The sequence below is a fragment of the Martes martes genome, assembly GCF_963455335.1.
Source record: "Martes martes genome assembly, chromosome: 1".
Taxonomy (NCBI): Eukaryota; Metazoa; Chordata; class Mammalia; order Carnivora; family Mustelidae; genus Martes; species Martes martes.
Genome location: NC_137888.1, coordinates 212,459,226 through 212,486,072, shown reverse-complemented (window position 1 = coordinate 212,486,072; position 26,847 = coordinate 212,459,226). Strand labels below are relative to the sequence as shown.

The following is a 26,847-nucleotide window of genomic DNA, read 5'->3' as shown; positions in this document are numbered from 1 at the left end:
AGATGTAATAAAAAGAAGAGTCATATGCACCCCAAGGTTCATAGTAGCAATGTCCACAACAGCCAAACTGTGGAAGGAGCTGAGATGTCCTTCAACAGATGAATGGATAAAGATGTGGTCCATATATGCAATGAAATATTACTCAGCTATCAGAAAGGATGAATACCTAACATTTGCATCAACATGGATGGAACTGGAGGAGATTATGCTAAGTGAAATAAGTCAAACAGAGAAAGACAATTATCTGTGGATAGTTCTGATGTTAAGTCTGACATTCCTCCCTCTATAAATAAGGAGCTTCTTGTCTCAAGCTACTCTCAGGATTCTCTCTTTTTCTCTAAAATGTGAAAGCTTCACCATTATATGTTGGGGTGTTGAACTATTTTTATTGATTTCAGGAGACATTGTATCTTTCTCTTGGACATGAATGTTTGTTTCCTTCCCCAGATTATGGAAGTTCTCAGTGATGATTTGTTCAAATATACTTTCTGGCCTCTCTCTCTCTCCACCCTCAGGCACCCCAATAATTCTGACATTGGCTCATTTCATGGCATCATTAATTTCTCAAAGCCTTTCTTCATGGGCTGTTAGCTGTCTTTCTCTCTTTTCCTCAACTTCCTTCCTTTCCATCAACCTGTCTTCTAGATCACTTACTCTCTTCTGCCTCATTCACCCTGGCTGTTTGAGCACCCAATTTAGGCTGCATGTCCAGTATAGCATTTTAAAGTTTGGTGTGATTAGATCTCATTTCTGCACTAAGAGATTCTCTACTGTCTTTTAATGTTTTTACAAGCCCAGCTATTAGCTTTATAATTGCTGTCCTGAATCCATCACTGACATCTTACTTATATTCATATCAATTAGGTCGGTGGCAGAGAACATTGCTTCTGGTTCTTTCTTTTGTTTTGAGTTCCTCCTTCTAGTCATTTTGTCCAGAGAAGAATGGGTGAGCAAGTGAACAGAATAAAAAAATATCAATCACCAGCCAAGCAAAATACACATTAGACAAATCCAAAGTGGTCAAAAACCAAAACAGAAAAGCAAACAGAAACAAGAGAAAACAAAATAAAAAGAGAAAAAAAGGGGGGAGGAAGATTAGTCTCACAGGGTGAAAAAAGAAGTGGGATCCATTTGTTCCTGGGTGAATTTTGGTCTTTGTGTTCAAAGACACTAAATCCCAAAATTGCAAAGAAAGCAAAACTTGTATATATAAAAAATTAAAATTATATAGAGTACAAAAAGGCCAAAAATGAAGTGAATCTCTATAAAATATAGATGTAAAAAAAAAGTTTAAAAAGTGAATTAAAAATATAGAGTTGATAAAATAAGAAACTAATTGAAATGGGAAAAAAGAAAACAACAAAAAAAAACACAGAAAATTTTAGACGTAAAGATAAATAGATCATGAGAAAATCCTCAAGTTCTATATAATATTTTCCCCTAGCACTGGAGTTTTACAATCTTGTGGGATCCCTAAGCTAGGTGTGCACTTGTTCTCCAGTTAGTCTTCTGGGGGAGGGGCCTGCCGTGCTGCTTCTCAGGTGTCTTTTTCTGGGTTGAGTTGTTCCTCCCCTTGCCAGGGGGCTGGTCTCAATGTAAGCTGGTCCTCTGTGCGGGTTTGTTCCCTGAGGGCTTTCCACGCCTCTTTAGAGGATCAGAATAAAAATGACCGTGCCCCATTCTCCAGCCCCAGAGCTGAAAGATCAAAGTCCACTCCCCAACTTCAGTAAACCCTCCTGGACAAACAGTTTTCACTTTTATGTGTGTCAAACTCCGTAACTCCTGTGGTAGGTGTCCATGGCAGTCTCCTAGGGGGATTCTGAGGGACTTGCATTACTGCCCTTTGTGTACCATGGGGCTGAGAGAGATTGCAGGCTCATGCATGTACCCATTCCACCACTCCCAGGGGGATGGCTGACTGTCACCATACTGTCCTTTCTGAGGCCGCACCCAAGAGCTGTTGCCTGGTCATGGGCACACCTGTTTAACTCCTCCCAAGGGATGGCAGGCAGTGCACATGTTCCAGTCTTTTTAAAGGTGCTCAGGTGGAGAGCAGTCACCCCATAAGCCTGGCTCATGGTTTATGGCAACCTGAGTTAAGATTCCCCTCCTGGGCTCCCCAGCTATAACCAGTTTCCCCACTCCAATGCTTGGGCACTCTACCAGTTCAGCAACCCAGTTAGTTCTGTGACTCCTGGGATCCCAAGACCACATTTACTCACCTGGAATTCTGCCCATTTCATCCCCTGAGCCCCTTTCAGACAGGGATGTCTTGCACTGAAGCAGATTTCTAAGGGTTCTGATTTTGCCCCCCAGGGCTCTATCACTTTCCAGTAATCAGCTTCTGGAGGCTCCCTCCGCCTTCCGTTTATCTCTGATACCTCCCCTCAGATTTATGTCTCCATACCTCCTACTTTGCAAAAAAGCAAGGAGAAAAAAGTTTTCTACTTGTAGAGTTCCAGATATATGTCCTTACATCTCAGGCTGAGTTCATGGCTATTCAGAATGGTTTAATAGTTATCCAGCTAAATTCAAGGGACCAGATGAAACAAGGTCCCCTACTCTTCCACAACCTTGCCTCCTACCCCTCAGTGATTGTTTTTCTATTTGTAGAATTGCAACAATTCTTTTCTTAGATCTCAGATTTCATTCACAGTTGTTCAGAAGGATATGATAGATAACCAGTTGAATTCAAGGACCAGATGAAACACGGGTCCCCTATTCTTCCACCAACTTCCCTCTGATCGAAACCAGTATTTTACAAGCCCTGTTAAGGGTCAAGCTACAACCTTCCCAACTACTTAAAAACTAAAGTAGAATTGGAGACCCATTTTTTATTTGGGAATTATGGGATCCTCCAAGATTATGGAGACAAATCTCTCCTAATTAAAGTAGACATGGCATTGTTTCCTGTGATGAATCTATGATGTTAACCCAACTTACCTATTTCCTGTCCTAGAAATCGACATTTTGAACTGCTCTAATTTCAGTAGTGATCCAACATTTCAGAACTGTCAGAAGCAGGTAAGGTTCATCACTTCATGTGTTTGCACAAGTGTACAGAAGACCATCCTCAGAATAGAGTGGGTGATGTAGGGAGGGATACCTCACCGTAGTGTGCAGGTGTATTCAATATATATTGTCATGTAACAAGTGACCCCCAAACTTAGTGACTTAAACAACATTTACTGTGTCTAAATTCCTATGAGTCAGGAATCCAGGGAGTGATTTGCTGGACATGTTGCCATGGGATATCTAACAAGGCTGTCATGAAGGTGTGAGGATGGAGAGTAAGCAGAAACCTCATCTGTGCTGACAGGAAAGGAAAACCATGGAGCTGCTTTGGTTAACAGCCTGGCAACTCCTCAAACAGTTAAACATAGATTTGTCATATTCCTAGTAATTCTACTGCTAGGTATATAACCAAGAAAATTGAAAATACACGTCAACGCAAAAACTTGTACACCAGTGTTCACAGAGGCATTATTCACAAGAGCCAGAAAGTGGAAATGACTGACATGCCCATGAACTCCTAAGTAGACAAAAGAAATGTGGTCCATCCATACAATGAGCTACTCCTCCACAAAAATGAGCTACTCCTACTCTATACAATGAGCTACTCCTCCACCATAAAAATGAATGAAGCATTGACACATGCTACAACATGGATGGACCTTGAAAACATGATGCTCAGTGAAAGAAGCCAGACAAAAAATGTCACAGAAAGCGTGATTCCTTTTATATGAACTGTCCAGATAGGCAAATCCTGAGACACAGAAAGTAGACTAGGGGTTGCCATGGACTAGGATTGGGGGTGATTGCTCAAGAATGCAGATTTTAGGGGAGAGTGTTGAAAATGCTCTAAAATTTATTGTGGTTGTGGTGATGGTTGTACAAATCTGTGAATATACTAAAAGCCATTGAATTATATACTTTAAATGGATGAGTCTTATGGGTGAATTATATCTCAATGGAATTGTTAAAGGAAAAAATGTTAGCTGAATTGGCCACTGTGCATAGTTGGTCTCCCAATATAATTAATCAAAGACTTTTAGTACCTACAGAAAATGCTAAGACCATATATTCTGAGCTCCTTTGTTTTTAATTAGGGACCCTGAGGCCCAGAGAGATTTAAGTGACTTTTTCAAGGTCACAAGGCTTGTTGGTGCCAAAGCTGTTTTAGCGACCAGTTTTAAAGTATGTTTGGCAAAGCAGAGGATCATAGAGAAAGAGAGGAAAAATAAAACAAGAAGAAATGGGAGAGGCAGACAAATCATAAGAGACTCTCAACCACAGGAAACAAAGTGAGGGCTGCTTGAGGGGAGGGGAGTGGAGGGTATGGGGTAACTGGGTGATGGGCATTAAGGAGGGCATGTGATATAGTGAACACTGGATATTATATAAAACTGATGAATCACAGACCTCTACCTCTGGAAAAAAAAACCAGTACATTATTGAATTTAAATCCATAATTGAATTTAAATTTTTAAAATTAGGAAAAAAATGATATATGAAATTGGGGCTCATCTATCAAAACTACTAGACAACCAGCCCAAGCTGATTAAAGGAAAAATAACAAATCCTTCTTTTCTTCTTTTCTCTTAGTTAAATTTGAGCAGTTCTATGGACAACAGCAGAGAGATCTGCACCCGTTTCGCAAGGCTGTCCCGCAGCTGTGGAGAGAGAAAAACTACTCTGTCCCTACAGGTCTGAGCTTCTTTTCCTTTGGCTCCAGGTGCAGGTGGATGCCTTCTCCACCACCACCTCCCTTTTAAGTAGACTTGTATGGTGTATATACAATGAATCTTGGAACACTGAAAAAATAAAATTGAATCAGAGAAAAAAAAAACAAGTAGACTTTGTTTTTCAGAGCAGTTTTAGATTCACAGCAATGTTGAGCAGAAATAGAGAGTTCCCATATATTCTCGCCCCCTTCATATGCAGAGTCTGCCCTGGTATCTGGCACCAGATGGTGCTTTTGTGAACCTACAATGTCATGTCAATGTCACCCAAAGGCCAGAGTTGTTGCCATTAGGCGTCATAGTTCATGCTGCCCATTCTGTGAGTTTTATCAAATATATAATGACATGTGTCCACCATTATAGTATCAAACAGAATAGTTTTGCTGCCCTAAAACTGCTCTAAAAAACTCATCTCTATGAGTTTTTATTAAGGAGGGCATGTGCCGTGATGAGCACTGGGTGTTACATGCAATTAATGAGTTATTGAACACTACATCAAAAAATGGGCAGAAGATATGAACAGACACTTCTCCAATGAAGACATACAAATGGCTACCAGACACATGAAAAAATGTTCATCATCACTAGCCATCAGGGAGATTCAAATCAAAACCACATTGAGATACCACCTTACACCAGTTAGAATGGCCAAAATTAGCAAGACAGGAAACAACATGTGTTGGAGAGGATGTGGAGAAAGGGGAACCCTCTTACACTGTTGGTGGGAATGCAAACTGGTGCAGCCACTTTGGAGAACAGTGTGGAGATTCCTCAGGAAATTAAAAATAGATCTTCCCTATGACCCTGCAATTGCACTGCTGGGTATTTACCCCAAAGATACAGATGTAGTGAAAAGAAGGGCCATCTGTACCCCAATGTTTATAGCAGCAATGGCCACGGTCGCCAAACTGTGGAAAGAACCAAGATGCCCTTCAACGGATGAATGGATAAGGAAGATGTGGTCCATATACACTATGGAGTATTATGCCTCCATCAGAAAGGACGAATACCCAACTTTTGTAGCAACATGGACAGGACTGGAAGAGATTATGTTGAGTGAAATAAGTCAAGCAGAGAAAGTCAAGTATCATATGGTTTCACTTATTGGTGGAGCATGACAAATAATATAGAGGACAAGGGTAGATGGAGAGGAGAAGGGAGTTGAGGGAAATTGGAAGGAGAGGTGAACCATGAGAGACTATGGACTCTGAAAAACAACCTGAGGGTTTTGAAGGGGCGGGGTGGGAGGGTGGGGGAACCAGGTGGTGGGTATTAGGGAGGGCACAGATTGCATGGAGCACTGGGTGTGGTGAAAAAACAATGAATACTGTTACGCTGAAAATAAATAAAAAATTAAAAAAAAAAAAAAAAACTAATGAGGTAGTATATGTTGGCTAACTGAACATAATAAAAAATGTATTTTAATAACAATTTTATATATCCAAGGAGTACATGATGATATTTTGATATACATATATGTAATGAAATGATTACTACAGTCAAGCTAATTAGCATATCCATTTCCTCACATTTACCTTTATGCATGTGTGGTGAGCATTCCTGAAAGCTCTTAGCAAATGTACAGTGTATTATATAGTATTCTTTTTAAAAATATTTTATTTATTTTTTTTGTCAGAGAGAGAGAGAGAGAGAGAACAAGCAGGGGGAATGGCAGGCATTGGGAGAAGCAGGCTCCTCACTGAGCAAGGAGACTGATGCAGGACTCTTAATCCCAGGACACTGGGATCATGACCTGAGCCAAGGGCAGATGTCTAACCAACTGGGCCAACCAGGCATCCCTATTATATAGTATTTTTAACTAAAGCCATCATACTATACATGAGGGGTTGAGACTCATCCTATATAAATGCAACTTTAGAATCTTTGACCAATGCAGATGGATACTTAACCAAATCAAAACCAAACACTACTATAATACTGGAAAGTATTGAAAGACATACTAAGGAACTGAGTCTACTGAGACTTACCTTCTTAAGATATGAGGTATGTGAAGATTCTCAGAATTGGGCTCAACCAGCATTTGCCAATTCAGGAACTCTCACTTCACACAGTTCCTTTGGAGTCTGTGCATACAAGGTTATGGGATGTTCCCAGAAAAGATTTAAGGTCCCTCAAACCTCTGTCAATGAGAGTAAATACCTCCTCTTTTGTGCTTCTTGTCAAATTTAATTTTGAATTTATCACATGGCAAAATGTTGTGGAAAGGCAATGAAAACCAAAGTCTTCTCCCAACACAGAAAAATGCACCGCAAAAGTCTCAGAGAAGGAGAATGGTTTTATTATGGAATAAGTATTAAACCAGCATGCTTTTGCTTTTACAGTGCCAGATCCTGGGCTCAGGGCTATTGGTAGATTTATCTGGCCCAAACACCAGCTTGAATTTGTTCAATTAAAGGACTTTGGTCTTGCAAAGCCTCCCATTCATCTAACAAGCCTTGTTTCTAACAGGAAATCGGGAACTCTTACCATTTTCTCACAAACCTCACTTCCCAAGTTACCCCTGGAAATCAAAAAGAGAAAGCAAAGCTAGTGACAATCTACCTGCAGAGTATAGAAGCGGCCGTCCTTGCAGCTGCATCCCGAAATCCAAACGAAACACAGAAGGAGGAAGGGCCTTTTATGGGTAAGGAATCACAAGGATGGTAAGTACAGCTCCCCTTCCCTGTTGCCAGGCTCTGTTCTACCAAGTTTGTGTATCACCTCACAAAATCCTCCTAGTAGTGCTGGGGTAAATGTGATTACCTCTATCTTATAATAAGGGGGCTGAGTCCCAGAAAATGTGCCTGAGTTCCAGGCATCCTAAATGGTGTAAGAGTCAAGAGTCAGACTCTGCACCCAAGTCTGAGTCCACAGTCTTCTCTCAACCAGTACACAGTCAGTGTGCACTGCCTGGTATAATTTTGCATTTCATGGATTTGATTTTTTTCCTTCATGGACCCACCGTCAAAAGTTTGCAGGTAGCCAATTTCATAAAGTACTACTATGACAGAGGAAATGAATAGGGTGTGGTTTTAATTTTGGATTGGACATACCTCTCTATTTCTTATAAACATTCACAGAAATACGGATCAGCAAGTAGAAGAAAGTATACACCATCTATAATCCTGCAGATTCAGAGAAACCTACTCTAGGTTAGTGTATTATTTAGTGATTGCTGCATAACAAGCGATCACAAACAACACATATATAATTCATAGCTTCCACGGGTCAGGAGTCAGGGAATGGCTTAGCTGAGAACTCTGCTTGGACGGGTCTCCCAAGACTGCAGTGAAGGTGTTGGCTAGGGCAGGAGTCTCATCTAAAGTCTTGAACAAGGGAGAATTTATTTCCAAGCTCACATGGTTATTGACAGGATTCAGTTCCGTTCTATTGCTGATTTGGAAACGGTTCTTTCTCTTCTACCTTCCTTCCTGGCCCGTGAGTCAGTGCTGGGTTGAAGAGCCAAGGGTAATACCTCAAATCCACTTGGAGGGCTATTAACAAAAACCAGAAAATAACAAACATTGATGAGAATATAGAGAAAATGGAGACCTTATGCACAGCTGGTGGGAATGTAAAATGGTACAATGATGTGGAATTTCTTGGTGGTTCCTCAAAAAATTAAACATAGAATTACTATATGAATCAGCAATTCCACTTCTGGGTCTGTACCCCCAAAGAACTGAAAGCAGAAACTCAAAGAGATAGTCATACATCCGTGTTCACAGCAACTTTATTCACAGTAGCTAACAGGTGGATGCAACTCACGTGACCTTTCATAGATGACTAGATAAACAAAATGTGGTGTATCCAGACAACATAGTATTATTCAGTCTTAGAGGAAGGACATTCTAACACCTGCTACAACATGGATGACCCGTGAGAATGTTATGCTCAGTGAAATAAGCCAGGCACAAAAGAACAGATACTCTATTATCCCACTCATAGGAGGTCCCTAGAGAAGTCCCATCCATGGAGACAAGAAGCAGATGGTCAGAGCCAGGGGTGGGTGAAAGCATGAGGAGTTCGTGTTTAATGGGAACAGAGTTTCAATTTGGGAAGATGAAAAAGTTCTAGAAAGGGATGGTGAGGGTGTGATTGTGCTTAACACCACTGAACTGTATGCCTAACCATGGTTAAAATGGTAAAATTCATGTTATGTGTATTTTATTCCAATAATGATAGAGAAAACAGTGAAGGTGCCTGATTAATTCCTAGTTCACTTTTTGAATTTGGCTAAGTGCCCATGGAGTTTGGCCATTTCTTTTCCACAGTAATCAAGAGTTATCAGTTCATGAGTGTGTGGGCTTTTCTTTTTGGTGTCAGTGCAGAGGATTATCACATTGGAGCAGGTGGTCAGGTGGATGTTGCTGTTGACCCAACATTCTCTGTTTTTTAGCCATCAAAACACAAAGGGTTGAGAACTGCAGGCTGAAGACACTCAGTTTGAAGGCAGAAAAGCAGACCATGGATATTCACTGCACCGCCATTGAGAAAGAAATCTTGGGAGGTACTCTATATGGTGGCCCTAGAACTTAGACTATCAGTCCAAGAATTTTCCCAATGGAATTCCATGTTGCTCCAATAAAACAGTTCATAGAAGCATTTTATTGTTACTTGAGTAAGTTCCATGGATAACACTGATAAAGCCAGAGTCTGGGAAATTCACATTGGATTCTTACAGCCAGAAAAAAGAAAAAGAAAAGAATCCTATTTTGTTTACCTTGGATGTGTTGGAGCAGGATTAGAGTTGAGATTTTTTAATGACTTCCCATGTCTTTTCCTTACGTAAATCACCTCCACCCTCTGCAATGCTTTAGGCTGGTTTCCTTCAACAGATGTCTTTCCCTTGCAAATGGACAATGAGTGGCTCCCCATTTCCTGGAGGAAACCAATCAGCCTTTTAGCTCTTTCTCTCTTTTTTAAATTTCTGAATATTTGTGTTTGTTTTTATTCATTTATTTTTTGGCTTTAAGTTTTACATTTTTAAAAAATTTTTACTTGAGATAAAACTGACATATAACATTAGTTTCCAGTGTATGACATACTCATTTCCTATTTGTCTAGCTCATTTTAAAAACTCTGCAAAGTCTAAATTTAATCAACTTTCAGATTTTTCCTTTACTATTTTTCATATGACCTTTTCCTCCTGCAAACTTACCTGCTAGTAGTCTTTTTCTCCCTCTTTCACTTCCTTGCTCTCCCCTTCATCTCTTGCCTTCTTTCCCCTCCTCCTTGATTCCTTCCATCAATTCATTGATTTGCATTGGAATTTGGGGGGAATATAATAATGACGTCACATTTTCCTAGCTCCAAACTAAAGTTGGTTATTAAATATCTTTAATCTTTTCCTTAACTGTAAAATGCCAAAGAAAATCTTCCCTAGCAAGAGTGGTAGTCATGAAGAAATTTCTATTTAAAATTTAAAATACATTGAAAATAAAATGATTATGACTTATGTGAACGACTCAGCACAATGTCCCACAGTAAAGGCTCAATAAATGGGAACTAAAATTATTTTTTCCAATGATATGGCATATTATTCACAAGTGAAAGTTAACACAGATTACATTGGGCATCCCTGAAACTAGGTGGGGTTTTCTTCTTTATCCCAGGTATTGTCGCATTTATATCTTATGCTTCTATTGGTCCCATCATCGGTGAGAGTTTTGTGTCTGAGGAAAATCTAATGACAAAGGAAAAATTGCATAATTTCTACCTGAACTCCAAGGTAGTGAGTGGTACAGTGGGATCCAGAAAGAACATCTCACTCTCCGTGTCTGTTAATTTCACATTTCAGCATGAAAAGGTATGTGAGAACCAGGTGACTCTATTACATGTACAGGGATTTCATAATTAAATGGGAATGTTTCCATGCTGATGAATTCACAGGTTGGAAGTCTGTAAAAATGAAATCGAATCTCACTCATCTGGGAGACACAGTGTTGGAAAGTCCAAAATAAACCAAGGGTGTGATATGGTTTCCTGAGAAACTGGGGTATCCCTGAGCTGTATTGAGGAGAAAACTTCAGAATCAGCCTCTCAACTCTCCCCCAAGACTCTGGACATGTCTGACTTGTCAAACCGGTCCAAATAAAACTGGTCAGGGTTTAAGAAGGCACCAATCCAGACCAGCATGTGAGATCAGTGGTAGTCCTTAGGTGTTTTTGAAGTACTTCCTAATGGCTGTAACAAGGCATCATACCAGGCACATTCCAATAGAAAAGTTTTCAAGGTTTTAGAACTTTGCCAAAATTAAAATTGATTTGTCTTCTTCAAAGGGGTTGTTTGCTGTGTAAACAATTACCCCAGAACTTGGCAACTTAAAGTGATATGAATTTATTATCTCACTCTGTTTCTTTAGGTCAGGAATCTGGGTGTAGCTTTGTTGGATGGCTCTAGCTCAAGGTTTCTCAAAAGTTTTCTGTCAAGATGGTGGCTGGGTGTTGTCACCAGCAGACTTCACTGAGGCTAAAGGGTTTGTTTTCAAGGTGAATCCACCCTGTGGCTGGTAGCAAGAGGCTTCTGTTTTTGCCACGTGAGGCTCTCTGAGAGCTGCTTCACTGTTCTCATGGCGTGGCAGTTGGCTTCCATGAGTGCTCCAAGAGAGACTGCTCCCAAGGAAGTGGAGTTAGACTTGACATTTTGAAGGGAGTGTCAAATAATTGATGAACATTTCTTAAACCAGTACAGGGAGAGTTGCAGCTGAACAAACTGGGTTCAAGTCCCAGCTCCCTTCCCACTCACTAGTTAGGCAAATTACCCAACCTTCTGTGCTGAGCACAGTCCAGATGCTGAGGTTCTGCTATTGGTAATAGTAATGTGCCTTCTTGATGTGTAGGATAAATGAGTCCATGTGTATAAAGCCCTTAAAATAGTGCCTGACATCAACAAATGGTGCTGGGAAAATTGGATATCTGTGTGCTAAAGATCAAATGGACTCTTACACCATACATAACATGAACACAAGATGGATCAAAGACATAAATGTAAGACCTAGGACTATCAAACTTCTAGAAGAAAACATAGTTGAAAAGCTTCATTACTTATATTTGGCAAGAGTTTCTCAGTTATGACACCAAAAGAACAAGCAACAAAAGTAGAAATGGACAAATGGGCAACACTAAACTAAAAACTTCTGTGCATCAAAGGACACAGTCAATGGAGTGAAAAGCTAACCCATGGAATGGGAGAAAATACCTGCTAAAGGATTAGTACCCAGAATACATAAAGAATGTCTACAAGTCAACAACAGCAACAAAATACCTCAATTTAAAAGAAAGAGAGAGATAGAGAAAGGATCTGAACACATGTTTCTCAAAAGACAATATACAAATGTTCAAGAAGCATATGCAAAGATGCTGGAAGTCACTAACCATTAGGTAAATGTAAATCAAAACTGCAATGACATATCACTTCATATCCATTAGTATGGCTACTATAAAAACAAAACAAAATAAGATGAAGAGGGAGAGAAATTGGAATCACTGTGAACTGTTGGTAGGAATATTAAATGGTACAGCCACTATGGAAGATAGTATGATTGTTCCTCAAACGCTTGAACCTAGTATTACTATATGAAATAATATCGAATAGTATTTAGCTTTTTTAAAAAAATGAGCACTGGGTGTGATATGTAAGTGATAAATCACTAAATTCTACACCTGAAATCAATTTTACCATATACATTAAATAATTAGAATTTAAATAAAAACTTGAAAAATAAAGAAATATAATTTTGATATATGTTACAACAGGGATGAACCTTGAGGACATTTTGTTAAGTGAAATACGCCAGACACAGAAAGAAAAATACTGTAATCTTCCATTTTGTATAAGGTCCCCAGAGTAGTCAGGTTCATAGAAACAGAAAGTCAAAGAATGTTTGCCAGGAGCTGCAGGGAGAGAAATGAAGAGTTATTTTTTTAATGGGCAGTGTTTCAGTTTTACAAAATGAAAAAAAGTTGTGGACAAGACACCTGCATGGCTCAGTTGATTAAGTGTCAGCCTTCTGCTCAGGTCATGATCTCAGGGTTCTGGGATCAAGTCCTACATTGGGCTCCTTGCTCAGTGGGGAGCCTCTTCTCCTTCTGCTTGTGCGCACGCGCGCTCGCTCTCTCTCTCTCTCTCTCTCTCTCTCTCTCTGACAAATTTAAAAAAAAGTTCTGGAGATGGGTTGCACAAAAATGTGAATTTATTTAACATTATGGTGCTGTCCACTCAAAAATGGTTAGAATGGGAAATTTTTATATTATGCAATTTTTACCTTAATAAAACCTTTATTAAAAAATCTGACACATAGGGGTGCCTGGGTGGCTCAGTGGGGTAAAGCCTCTGCCTACGGCTCAGGTCATGATCTCAGGGTCCTGGGATCGAGCCCCGCTCAGGCTGTCTGCTCAGTAGGGAACTTGCTTCCTCCTCTCTCTCTGCCTGACTCTCTGCCTACTTGTGATCTGTCTGTCAAATAAAAAAGTAAAATCTTTAAAAAAAAATCTGACACATAGTAAGAATTCCAAAGCATTAGATACCATTAATTTCTAGGCTCAGCCTCTGTTGATTTTTTTTTAATGCAATTACATGGGAATTTCAGAACACAGGAAGTGGTGAGCACTCAGAATATTTTTTACTGCCTTTTATTTCCTATCAAAGGAAATAATTAAAACCTCTAAATATCAAATAAGCAATATTCAGACACCATTTCCCCCTTTTCCCAGCTCTTGGCTGAACACAGGATTTTTTTTTTTTTTCTTACAAACAGCCTTAGACCTGGATTAAGGAAAGAAACAGATTTTTGTCTCTTTCATATAATCAAACTTTGGGCATGATTGAGTGGCCATGTGAAAGCATTCTGACCCATTTATACCTCCCACTGGGGCCCATTATACTTAAGTTGTTCACTTGTAGCAGCTTCAATGAGCAAGTCCTTTTCTGTGTCAAATCACAGAACAGTGAACCAACACTTTTGTGCATGTACTGTATTTTGGGGTATGCCCCAACACATTCATCTGGGAGAGTAACAGAACCTACACCATAAGCTGCTGTGGAGGTTAATCGAGTTATTCCATGCTGAGTCTAGAGATTGGTGCCTACATATGTAGATATCTGTCAGTGTTGTCTCTGTTGGTGACAAGGACAATTTCAAGGGAGAAAAGAACTACTAGTTAGGAATTCGACAGATATTTTCTCTTCTTCAGGAAATCACATTGCCTTGACATCAAAAATGATCTCCTTTTTCTTTCCTCTTCTCATTTACCTTACAAATGAGAGAGACAGTAGGTAGGATGGTTAAGACTTACAGCTCTGAAGTCAGAACTCCAGGACCCGAATCCCATCTCCTCAATTATCACCAGGTTCCAACTGTCAGTTTCCTCCTGTGTAAAAGGAGTATATGAATACCTACCTTATAAGGGTTTTGTAACAAGTAAATGAGATAATAGACACAAAATGCCTAGTATATTTTGGAATATGAACAACAATCAGTAAATGTTAGTTATTCTATGACTGGGCTAAGGCAATGTGGTTATTCTCCAGATGAAGAGAAAAAATGAGCAGTCCATCTGTGTCTACTGGCAAGGGTCGTCTTGGTCTAATGAAGGCTGTCAAGTCATTTCTTCAGATGAAAATCAAACCCTTTGCAGCTGCAACCACCTCTCCAGCTTTGCCATCCTCATGGCATCCACCAACTTAAAGGTAATCTCTACTTTTATAAATAAACTTATCTTTCATTGAAGTAGAACATTATCAAGTTCTAGTAAAAAGAAGATTGAATGCATTCTGACATTGAACAGAGAGCAGTTTTAAAGCAAGCCCTCTATTCATGAAAGGCTGTCGACATTTTCAGTGGAAATCACTAGAATGTTCACCTGGAAGTGTTAGCCATTAAGTGCTTCTCACAGTTTCCTGTCCCTAAGACCATAGGGTGGGGTGTTTATTTATAATGCAGATTCTTGGCTCCATTTCCAAGAGATTTGGATTCTGAAAACCTGGTGTGGGGTCAGGGGTCTGTATTTTACAAGGGGATTCATTCCCTAGACAAATATTCCTCGAGCATCTGGGACCACTAAGTGTGTGGAAGATACCCAACACTTCTGTGAATGGGGACATAGTAAGTAATGAACCTCAGAATAAGTGAATTGTATTGTATGTTACAAACTTCTCTCTCTGATATGGAGAATTGACAACAGGGACAGTTCTGTGCTCCCTCAACACAGAGGGAAAGAATGTCGAACATCTCCTGAATAACTCTTTACCTTTACATTGATCATACATTGATCTAATGTTTGGGACCTATTGGGTTAAAGAAAATATAATAGAGTTCCTGGGTGGCTCAGTTGGTTAAGCAACTGCCTTTGCCTCAGGTCATGATCCTGGAGCCCCAGGATTGAGTCCTGAGTTGGGCTTCCCGCTCAGCAGGGAGTCTGCTTCTCCCTCCGACCCTTGCCCCTCTCATGTTCTCTCAATCTCTCTCTCAAATAAATAAATAAAATCTCTTGGGAAAAAAAGAAACCATAGTAGTAAGTTATTTTATGTCTCCTTTTACATTTTTAATGGGGCTACCAGAATATGTAAAATTACCTCATAGGATATATGTTTTTTGAAAAAACCCACTTTATTGAGATATCCTCGATATGTAAAAATTTTATATATTTAAGGTGAACAACATGATGTTTTAGTGTATGTGTATGCATTATGACAAGATCTTCATTGTCACAATACATAACTTACCTATCACCTCTATATAGGTGTCCTGTCATGTGTGCCTGTGATGAGAAGGTTTAAGATCTACCCTCTTAGCAAATTTCAAGTATACCATACAGCATTGTTAACTATTGATACCATGCTGCACATTAGATCCCCAGAACTCGGTGAGCTTTCATAACTGAAGCTTGGTACTTCTTGGCCACATCTCCTCATTTTCCCCTCCTCCCAGCCTCTGGCAACCAACATTCTACTCTCTGCTTCTGTGAATTAGGTTATTTTGGAGTCTGCATATATGTGAGATCATACAATGTTGGTTTTCCTGTGTCTGGCTTGCTTCATTTGGCCTGATGTAGTCAGGATTCATACATGTTGTCACAAATAGCAGGATTTCCTTCTTAATTAATGCTGAGTAATACTCCACTGTAGTAATGTAATGTGTACACCTCGGTGTCTTTACTCATCCATCCATCAATGGATATTAGGTTGATTCCATATCTTGGCTATTGTGAATGATGCAACTGTGATATTTCTATGGGCCACGCCAGTTTGGTGGTTTCAGTTTTCCAACAGTCCTGTGTAGAAAATACTCTTAATGCCTCTGTTAACTTGCCAGGACTGTGATGACAAAGTTTCACAGTCTGGGTGGCTTAAACAACAGAAACGTATTTTATCACAGATCTAGAATTTGGAAGTCCAAGTTCAAGGTGCTGGCAGGATTTTTTTCTTCCTGAGGCATCTCTCCTTGGCTTCCATCTCCCCGTGTCTTCACATGGTCCTCCCTCTCTACCTGTCTGTTTCCAAATTTCTTATAAGGGCACCAGTCTTACTGGATCAGGGCCCACCCTAATGACATCGTGTAACTCAGTTAACCCTGTCTCCAAATACAGTCAGATTCTGAGGTCCTTGGGATTAGTACTTTTACATATTAATTTGTGGGTGGGGAACACAATTCAGCCTGTAATACTGCCCCCATTTTAAATATGGGGACACCAGATCTCAGAGAGCTAAAGTCATTTGTTTGAGGGACAGACCTGGGACACCCATCGGGCACATAGCAACATAACTGGAAACTCTAATGGATTTCTTCTTTTGCGGCTCATAGGTGGATCCTGTGCTGACCATGATCACGTACGTGGGGTTGAGCCTCTCTCTGCTGTGCCTCTTCCTGGCGGCCCTCACCTTCCTCCTGTGCCGACCCATCCAGAACATCAGCACCTCCCTCCACCTGCAGCTCTCCATCTGCCTCTTCCTGGCCCACCTGCTCTTCCTCACGGGCATTGACCGGACAGAGCCCAAGGTAGGAGAATTAGCTGAGACTCACTTTTCTGTGAACATTTCCAGTGGCTTTGCCGCTATGCGCTTGAAGCCCAAGGAAGGGTAGCTAGATGTAGGAAAAGGGAAGGAAGGTCCAAAAATTTGGATGCACAGTTCAACCCCCATTGCCAATGGCTGCTCATTTGAGTGCTATCAATAGTGGGTCTCTGGGAATGAATATTAGAAGGGAGTTCCCTGGTTATGAAATGGTGAAAGTCGGGGTGCCAGGGTGGTTCAGTCAGTTGGGCGTCCAACTCTTGGTTTTGGCTCAGGGAATGACCTCAGGATCATGAAATTCAGTGCCGGATCATGAAATTCAGTTCCGCATCACTCACATTCCATGGGGAGTCTGCTTCCACTCTTCTACTTCCTCTGTCCCTCTCCCCTCTCTCTCAAATAAATGAATAAATCTCTAAAAAAAAGAAATGGTGAAAATTACATATCTAATCAAAATTAATTTATTTTAGGGGTGCCTGGGTGGCTCAGTGGGTTAAAGCTTCTGCCTTCGGCTCAGTTCATGATCCCAGGGTCCAGGGATCAAGTCCCGCATCGGGCTCTCTGCTCAGCGAGAAGCCCGCTTCCTCCTCTCTCTCTCTCTCTCTCTCTCTCTCTCTGCCTGCCTCTCCACCTACTTGAGATCTCTGTCTGTCAAATAAATAAATAAAATCTTTTTAAAAATTAATTTATTTTAAGTTGGCAAACCTAAAGCACGAATAGAGGAAGTAACTTGCCTAATATTATATAATGGGTTTTATGAGGTTTTAGTTAAGAACCTGACTGTCCTTCACTTAATTCAGGGCACACAGCTCTAGATCTGCACTTTGTAGCAGAACCTCCTGTTAGGATAAAAATATTCTATATATGAACTCTTCAATATGGGAGTGACTCCATATGTGGCTATTAAGCACTTGACTTTGGCTAGTGTAACTGAGGAACTGACTCTTCAATTCTGTTTTAATTTTTTTTAAGTTTTTATTTATTTATTTGACAGAGAGAGACACAGCAAGAGAGGGAACACAAGCAGGGAGAGTGGGAGAGGGAAAACCGGGCTTCCCGCCAAGCAGAGAGCCTGACACAAGCAGAAAGCCTGACACGGGGCTCAATCCCAGGACCCTGGGATCATGACCTGAGCTAAAGGCAGACACTTAATGACTGAGCCACCCCGGCACCCCTTAAATTCTGTTTAATTTTAATGAATTTAAATGTAAATAGTCCTATGAGTGTCTCCTAGCCATAAGGTAGACTGTGCAGATCTGTAGATATCAAGCTTATTCAGCAAAGAAGGACACTGAAGTGTTTATTTTGTGAATATTTGTGAAAATATAGTTCCTTTAAAGCCATTGGTTCACCTTTCAGCACTTTGCTAAATGAAAACATTGAACATAGGATACTCAGCTCTCTCGGATAGTATTTTATGCATGAGTGAGACGAATCTAAGCCAAAGGTCAAAAAAACTGTTTCCCAGACCTAACTGTCAGCAGTTCCTTTCTGTTGAGTCTGCTTGTGGTTTTTAATTAAAAAAGAGTTACCAGTATCTGGGTACTTACCTCAAAGAAGGAGCACTGGGTGTTATATGCAAACAATGACTCATGGAACACTACGCTGAAAACTAATGAGGTACCTACCGTATGGTGACTAATGTAACACAATACAAAAAATTTTTAATAAGTTAAAAAATTTTGGGGCACCTGGGTGGCTCAGTGGGTTAAGCCTCTGCCTTCGGCTCAGGTCATGGTCTCGGCATCCTGGGATCGAGCCCCTCATTGGGCTCTCTGCTCAGTGGGGAGCCTGCTTCCTCCTCTCTCTCTGCCTGCCTCTCTGCCTACTTGTGATCTCTCTGTCAAATAAATAAATAAAATCTTTTTTAAAAAATCTAAAAAAAATCTTTAAAATCTTTAAAAAAAATTTAAAATGTTTTAAAACTTGTGTATCAACATGGACAGGACTGGAGGAGATTATGCTGAGTGAAATAAGTCAAGTAGAGAAAGTCAATTATCATACGGTTTTTCTTACTTGTGGAGCATAAGGAATAACATGGAGGACATTAGGAGAAGGAAAGGAAAAGTGAATTAAGGGAAATCGGAGGGGGAGATGAACCATGAGAGACTGTGGACTCTGAGAAACAAACTGAGAGTTTTGGAGGGGTGGAGGGTTGGGTGAGCCTGGTGGTGGGTATTAAGGAGGGCACATATTGCATGGAGCACTGGGTGTGGTGCATAAACAATGAGTCTTGGAACACCAAAAAAATAAAATTAAATTTAAAAAAATTTTTAAGATAATTAAAGAAAAAGAATTGAAAATAAGTTCTGAAAGAGACATTTGCACAACCATGTTCGCAGTACCATTGTTCACAATAGCCAAATGTAAAAACAACCCGTGTGTCTTGACAGACGACAGGTACACGAAGTGCAGTATATACATAGAATGGAATACTATTCAGCCTTAAAAAGGAAGGACATACTGACACTTGCTACAACCTGGATAGACCTTGGGGACATTGTGCTTAATGAAATAAACCAGTCACAAAAGGACACATCCTGTCTGATTCCACTCATAGAGGGTCCCTAAAAGACTTACACATATTCACAGAGACAGAGAGTCAACGGTGGGAACCTGGGGTGGGGGAGGGTCGGAAGGTCAGTGTTTCAAGGGGACAGATTTCAGTTTTGCAAAACGAAGAGTTTTGGAGATGGATGGTGGGGACAGCTGCACAACAGGGTGAATGTACTTAACACTCACAGGCATTGACTAGACCACGAACCATGCACTCATAAATGGTAAGATGGTAACTTTTGTGTTATGTACTGTATATTTCCCCACAGTTTTTTTTTTCTTTTTAACTGTCCGTATTTAAAAACTGAGAGATTTTGCTCAACAATCCAGATTTCCAGGTGTGTGTGTGCATATGTTTTAAAGAAAGGAAACACTGGCAATATTAGGCTCACATTCTTCTTTTATTATTATTATGTTAGTTAGTCACCACGCAGTACATCTTTGGTTTTTGATGCGGTGTTCCAAGTTCGTTGTTTACATATAACACCCGGGGCTCCGTGCAATACGTGCCCTATTACTCAGCCATCAGAAATGATGAATACCCAACTTTTGCATCAACCTGGGCTCACATTCTTGAATGGAAACCATTGCTGGAGCTGAAAGCAACCGCTGCCTTTCGGAAGGGTCATGTGGCACAGTTCCAACCCCTACCTCTTCCCTAACACTTGCCTGCTCGACGGATACATGCTCCCTGCCTGGCCCTCCACAGCTGTTTTAGTTTGCCACCATGAGTCAACCCAGAGAAGTACAGGAACTCAACCCAAGCATCTTGCTCTGCACGACTGTGTTCCATTGACCTTGCTTCCCCTTTGCTCCAAGGAATGGTGAACGTTGCTCTCTGTGCACCCGTAAGGTTCTCCCAACTCTTGTCTCCCCTCCAGGTGCTGTGCTCCATCATCGCTGGGGTGCTGCACTACCTCTACCTGGCCTCCTTCACCTGGATGCTCCTTGAAGGGCTGCAGCTTTTCCTAACTGTCAAGAACCTCAAGGTGGCCAACTACATCAGTGCAGGGAAGTTCAAGAGGAGGTTCATCTACCCTTTTGGCTACGGGATCCCGGCTGTGATTGTAGCTGTGTCTGCAGGGCTTGGACACACCAGTTATGGAACAGAAACTCAGTAAGCACAGTGTCTTTGTTATGAGGACGTAACAATACAAATATGAACTCTCATGTATTGAACATCTACTACCTGTGCTGTTGAAGGCTCTGTGGGCCCCCCAGGAAACAAAGCAGACAATAAGCAAATAGACATGCAATATGATGTTGGGCTGTGATAGCTACCACCACAGAAAGTAAAGTAGAGAAATGGGAATATATGTGAGGTGATATTTGAAATAGTGTGGTCAGAGGGACCCCTAAGAGGTAAACTTCCTATGACATATGTTATCTGATTTTTGAAAAGTCCTACTGTGTTTATTTCCCAGTGCTGTTCGAACAAATTAACTCAAACTTGGTGGCTTAAAACCATGCAATCTTGTTATCGTAGAGTTCTGTAGGTCAGAAGTCCATCATGGGTCTCACTGAGCTAAAAACAAAGTATCAGCATGTACATTCCTTCTTGGGTCTGGAGGGGCTTTTCCAGCCTTCAGGGGCCACCCATATTCCTCAGCTCATGTCCCCCTTCCTCTGTCTTCAGAGCTGGCAACATTGCACCTCTCTGACCTTCGGATCTCCTTCTGACTCTTTTCTGTCTCTCCTTTCCACTTCTAAGAACACTTGTGATTCCATGGGATCCACTCAGGTAATCCAGGGTAATCTATCTCCCCATTCCAAGATACTTACACTCAATTATATCTGCAAAGTCCCTTTTGCTTTGTAAAGTAGCAATTCACAAATTCTGGGCATTAGGACTTGGACACCTTCAGAGTGGAGAGAAGCTCAAGTTATTCTATCACACCTATAAGTTTGTTTTCTTTCATAATTTGTTCTAACTTGCAAAATTATTTTTAGGAACAAGTGGTCAATCGTGGGTTTAGGTTGGACATAATTTTGGAAAAGAAATAATGTACAAAAAAGTGCCCTTTGAACTAAGCAGTAAACAACATACTTTTGAAATACAACTTGAGGAAAAGGTATCATCCTTTATGAATGAAAATCAGAGTTGAAACTAAATATTTTTGTTACTAAAAGCCAAATCTGTGTTTATCCTGTAATTGGTCTATCCAGCGGTTCTCGGGTAGGGGTGATTTTGTCCCTCACAAGGGACTTTCAGCAGTGTCTGGAGACCTTTTTTGGTGTCACAACTTGAGGGAGAGAGGTGGCCAGAGATGTTACTGAATGTTTTGTGGTGCACAGGGGGTTGACCCATGTTGACCATGGGCCGCAAATGTCAGTAGTACCAAGACAGAGGAATTCTGGTCTATTCAAAGCCACAGCTCTGGGTTTGTAATTGAATTCTGATAGTGGAAGGATGGGCAGCATTCTCTGGGTCCTTGATGCTTAACTGAATGAATGGTCTGGGCCACTATACCCAGAATATAAGTTTTCCATGAATGTTAATCATTGTTAATTTTTTCTCCATGTTATGGTTGTTGTTGTTATATTATTATTTTCCCCTGACCTAGTTCCTATGCCCATTTTTCTCCCTATGTTTCAGTTTAGGGAAAGATTTTTTTTAAGATCTTATTTATTTATTTGACACTGAGAGAGAGGGGGGTGGAGATAGAGAGAACAAGCAGGGGGAGCTGCAGGCAGAGAGAGAGGGAGAAGCAGACTCCCCACTGAGCAGAGAGCCCGATACGGGACTAGAGCCCAAGACCCTGAGATCATGACCTGAGCCAAAGGCAGCTGCCTAACCGACTGAGCCACCCAGGTGCCCGGGAAAGATGTTTTTTTAAATGCACACTAAAAAGTTAACGATGTACTATAGGGTGACTAACGTAACATAATGAAATAAATTTTTTTCGCTTAAAATTTTTATTTTTATTATTATTCTTATTATGTTACATTAGTCACCCTACAGTACATCACTAGTTCTTGATGTACTCTTCCAAGATTTATTGTTTACATATAACATCCCAGTGCTCTATGCAATACGTGCCCTCCTTCATAATTTTTTTAACTTTTAAAAACTTTAAAAATTAAAAAAAATAAAAATAAATAAATACATTTGTTTCTTTTTATGAAGATCTGGAAAGTTGTTTGTTCTGTTTTTCAGCTGCTGGCTCAGTTTCCATGGAAGATTTATTTGGAGCTTCATGGGACCTGTTTTTGTTATTATTTTGGTAGGTTTATAATTTTTGTTGTCACTTTGGATATAGAAAATACCATGTTTAGTGATATGACAAAGGAATCATTGGATAGAGACCTATTTAAATTTTCTTTAGAGTCTTTGGACTTAGAACAGAACATACTAAGAGATTATGTATGGACCCTTCTGTTTGTGGAAAGAGTCACATCTGAGCTGAGATGAAGACATCACATGCTACCTTAGCGGAATCACTGATGATTCGGCTTTCTAAAAAATATGTGGTCACAGACAATCAGCTTTTTAAAAATTATAATAAGATCATTTAACATGAGCTGAATCCTCTTAGTAAAATTTTAGGTGTTCAATGCAGGATTGTCAACCATGGACATGATGGCGTCATACAGCAGAGCACTAGAGCGTAATTGGTTTGCATGACTGGAACATTATACCTCCTGAATCATAATTCCTTATAACCCTTTTCCAGCCCCAAACCCCAACACCACCATCCTACCCTCTGCTTCTATGAGTTTGACTATTTGGATACCTTGTGTAAGTGAAATCATGCCATATTAGTCCTTCTGTGACTGGCTTATTTCACCTAGCATCATGTCCTAAATGTTCATCCGTGTGGCCACATAGTGGTTTCCTTCTTTTTTAGGGCCAAGCAATATTCCACTGTGTCTGTCCATCTATTTACACAATGAGCTATCACTATCAAATCTACTCTATCCATTCTCTTAATGGACACTTAGGTTGTTCACGCGTCTTGGCTTTTGTGAATAATGCTGCATGGAGTATGGGAGTGTGGATATCTCTTCAAGATTTGGACTTCAAATCCTTTTTTATTATCTTAATTCAATTAGCCAACATATAGTCCATTATTAGTTTCAGATGTAGTGTTCAAAGATTCATCATTGCATATAACACCCAGTGCTCATCCCAGCACAAACTCAGTTCTTTAGAATAGATATCCAGAAGTGGGATTGCTGGATCACAAGTCAGTTATATTTTGAAGAAGCTCCATACTGTTGTCTACAGCAGCTGTACCAACTTACATTCCCACCAACAGGTGTGCAAGTGTCCCAATTTCCTCACATGTTCACCAACACTAGTTATCTTTTTCACTACAAATAACTTAAAATTCACAAGAACTTGCAAAAATAGTTCAAAGAGTTCCAAGTAGCCTTCACTCAGCTTTACTCAAAGATAATATTTTACATAATCATGGTAAAATACTAAAACCAGGAAAATGACATTGGTATAGTCACATCAACTAGACAACAGGCCTCAATCACACTTCCTTTCTGAATTAATAGAATGTGTTTTGCAAACACAATTTGACCATCAATCTTGGGTGTTTTTTAATGGTTGTGTAAAACATTTAGTGATCCTAAAATTTTGTTATGAAAAGGGCGTGCCAATGGGGGGAGGGGGGAGCAAACCTTGGAAAAGGTAAGCACCAAAATGGAAATAGTGCTTATCTCTGAATATGAATTTCTTTGCCAGAATTTCAGATAAGTTCTGTCTGTTTTTCTGCATTTTCCTAATTTTGGATAATGAACATATATTGCTTCTCTGATCATAAAAAAACGGAGGCTAATTTTTTAAAAAATCAAGGCATATGCAACTAATGGACTGTTGAACACAACATCAAAAACTAAGGATGTACTATATGTTGGCTAACAACATAATCATAGAAAATAATCGGGGCATATATCCAGAGAGTTTCAGAAATCCTAAACATATTTTACAAGTTTCAAGAATAAATTCCTTTTTTAAATTTCATTTTTTTCAGTGTTCCAATGTCATTTCCTATTTAATTATAAATATTAGATATTAGCCTACTTTAAACTCTGTCCTTCATGTCATTTCCACAGATCAATTTTTCCTTCTATCTGACCACCCTATGCATTTTAAAAGACCAGCTTAGCTCCCTCAATAATGAATTATCCAGGATGCACAACACAAGGTAGGTGGGCACAGAGCCAGAAAATGCAAAAAAGGTTTGTTTTTTCTTCCCCCTCCAGAATATTTCATTGTGTAAAGTGGGGGCAGTGATTCTAAAATGAGGGGTAATTTTCTGGAGACATTTTTGGTTGTCGCAAGACGGGATGGAGGGTGAAAAGGGGAAGGCTACTACTGGCATCTAGATGTTAGAGACCTGGGATGCTGTTAAACATCCTATGACGCACGGGAGAGCCCCCCACATACACATATATACACACAAAGGTGATCTACCCAAATGTCAGTAGTAGTGAAGTTAAGAAACCCTGAATTAAGAGAATAATGTCTTTATAGTTTCCCTCATTTTTATAATTTTGGGGAATGTATATGGTCCAGGTAAAAAGCAAAGTTTATCCAGCACATGAATCTCTAATAGGGTTATATTTCTAAAAAAGTCATTTTCAGTACTTAATGTTGTGAACTATAGGTTGTAATTAATATTATTGTATTAACCTGTTGTTTAATGCGCGGTGCTCTTTAGGTACATAGTAAGAACACTAGATCAGGAGGTAGCTGCCATTGAAAAGATAATTTGTTATACTCACAGAACCTGAGAGGAAGGGCATGCTGTGCCACGAGAGGGGGATTTTTGGGGAAACACCAGAGTTGGCTAGCAGGCAGGGGACAGGGGAAATTGTAGGCAAGTGCCTTTATTGTGGGGTCTGTGGGAAAGAGGTATAGCAGGGTAAACAGGCTTAGGATCAACTAGTTTGAAAAATTCCAGTAAGAGACTCTTTTTTTAATTTATTTTATTTAAATTCAATTAGTTAACATATAGTGTAACATTAGTTTCCAATGTAGAGTTGTTATTCATCCATTGCATGACTTAGTGTTTACTAAGTGCCCATTATATCAAGTGCCCTCCTTAATGCCCATCACCCAGTTACCCCATCCCCCCACCCACCTCCCCTCCAGCAACCTTCAGTTTGTTTCCTAGAGTTAAGAGTCTCTTATGGTTTGTTTCCCTCTCTGATTTCATCTTATTCTATTTTTCCCATCCTTCCCCTATGATCCTCTGTTTTGTTTCTTAAATTCCACATATGAGGGAAACCATATGATAATTGTCTTTCTCTGATTGACTTATTTCACTCAGCATAATTCCCTCCAGTTCCATCCACATCCATGTAAATGGTAAGATTTCATCTTTTTTGATGGCTGGGTAATATTCCTATATATATACATATATATATATATAATGGGATATATATATATATATATCCCATCTCTTCTTTATCCATTCATCTGTCAATGGACATCTTGGCTCTTTACATAGTTATTGTGGACATTGCCACTATAAACATTGGGGTGTGGGTGCCCCTTCAGATCATGTTTTTTTTTTTTTTTCCTTTGGGTAAATACCTAGTATTGCAATTGCTGGGTTGTAGGGTAGCTCTATTTTTAACTTCTTGAGGAACCTCCATACTGTTTCCCATACTGGCTGTACCAGCTCGCATTCCCACCAACAGTGTAAGAGAGTTCCCCTTTCTCCACATCCTCACCAACATTGTTGTTTCTTGTTTTGTTAATTTTAGCCATTCTGACTGGTATGAGGTGGTATCTCATTGTGGTTTTGACTTGTATTACCCTGATGCCAAGTAATATGGAGTAATTTTTCATGTGTCTGTTGGCCATTTGTATGTCTTCTTTGGAGAAGTGTCTATTCATGTCTTCTGCCCATTTCTTTTCCAGATTCTTTGTTTTTTGGGTGTTGAGATTGATAAGTACTTTATAGATCTTAGATACTAACCCTTTATCAGGTAAGACATTTGCAAATATCTTTTCCCATTCTGTAGGTTGTTTTTGGTTTTGTTGACTATTTCCTTTACTGTGCAAAAGCTTTTACCTTGATGTAGTCCCAATAGTTCATTTTTGCTTTTGTTTCCCTTGCCTTTGGAGACATGTTTAGCAAGAACTTGCTGTGGCCAAGATCAAAAAGGTTGCTGCCTATGTTCTCCTCTAAGATTTTGATGGATTCCTGTCTCAAATTTAGGTCTTCCATCCATTTTGAGTCTATTTTTGTGTGTGGTGTAAGGAAATGGTCCCGTTTCATTCTTCTGCACATGGCTGTCCAATTTTCCCAACACCATTTGTTGAAGAGACTGTCTTTTTTCCATTGGATGTTCTTTCCTGCTTTGTCAGAGATCAGTTGACCCTAGAGTTGAGGGTCCATTTCTGGGTTCTCTATTTTCTTCCATTGATCTATGTGTCTGTTTTTGTGCCAGTACCATACTGTCTTGATGATGACAGATTTGTAGTAAGATCTTGAAGTCTGGAATTGTGATCCCACCATCTTTGGTTTTCTTTTTCAACATTCCTCTGGCTGTTTGGGTTTTTTTCTTGTTC

The 26,847-nt window shown here is 39.9% G+C and overlaps 1 protein-coding gene across 1 annotated transcript in view; it reads left to right on the top strand.

Moving 5' to 3' along the window:
• LOC308354301 (putative adhesion G protein-coupled receptor E4P) overlaps nt 1-26,847 on the top strand; it is a gene marked incomplete at both ends in the record, with an annotated part of 51,339 nt that overhangs the window by 10,464 nt on the left and 14,028 nt on the right. The window contains 8 exons of the mRNA XM_080821629.1: nt 7,212-7,386; nt 9,142-9,252; nt 10,358-10,551; nt 14,274-14,432; nt 16,546-16,740; nt 20,192-20,427; nt 22,468-22,534; nt 24,378-24,469. Of these exons, the coding sequence (XP_080677755.1) occupies nt 7,212-7,386; nt 9,142-9,252; nt 10,358-10,551; nt 14,274-14,432; nt 16,546-16,740; nt 20,192-20,427; nt 22,468-22,534; nt 24,378-24,469 (1,229 nt within the window). The remainder of the gene's footprint in view (nt 1-7,211; nt 7,387-9,141; nt 9,253-10,357; nt 10,552-14,273; nt 14,433-16,545; nt 16,741-20,191; nt 20,428-22,467; nt 22,535-24,377; nt 24,470-26,847) is intronic.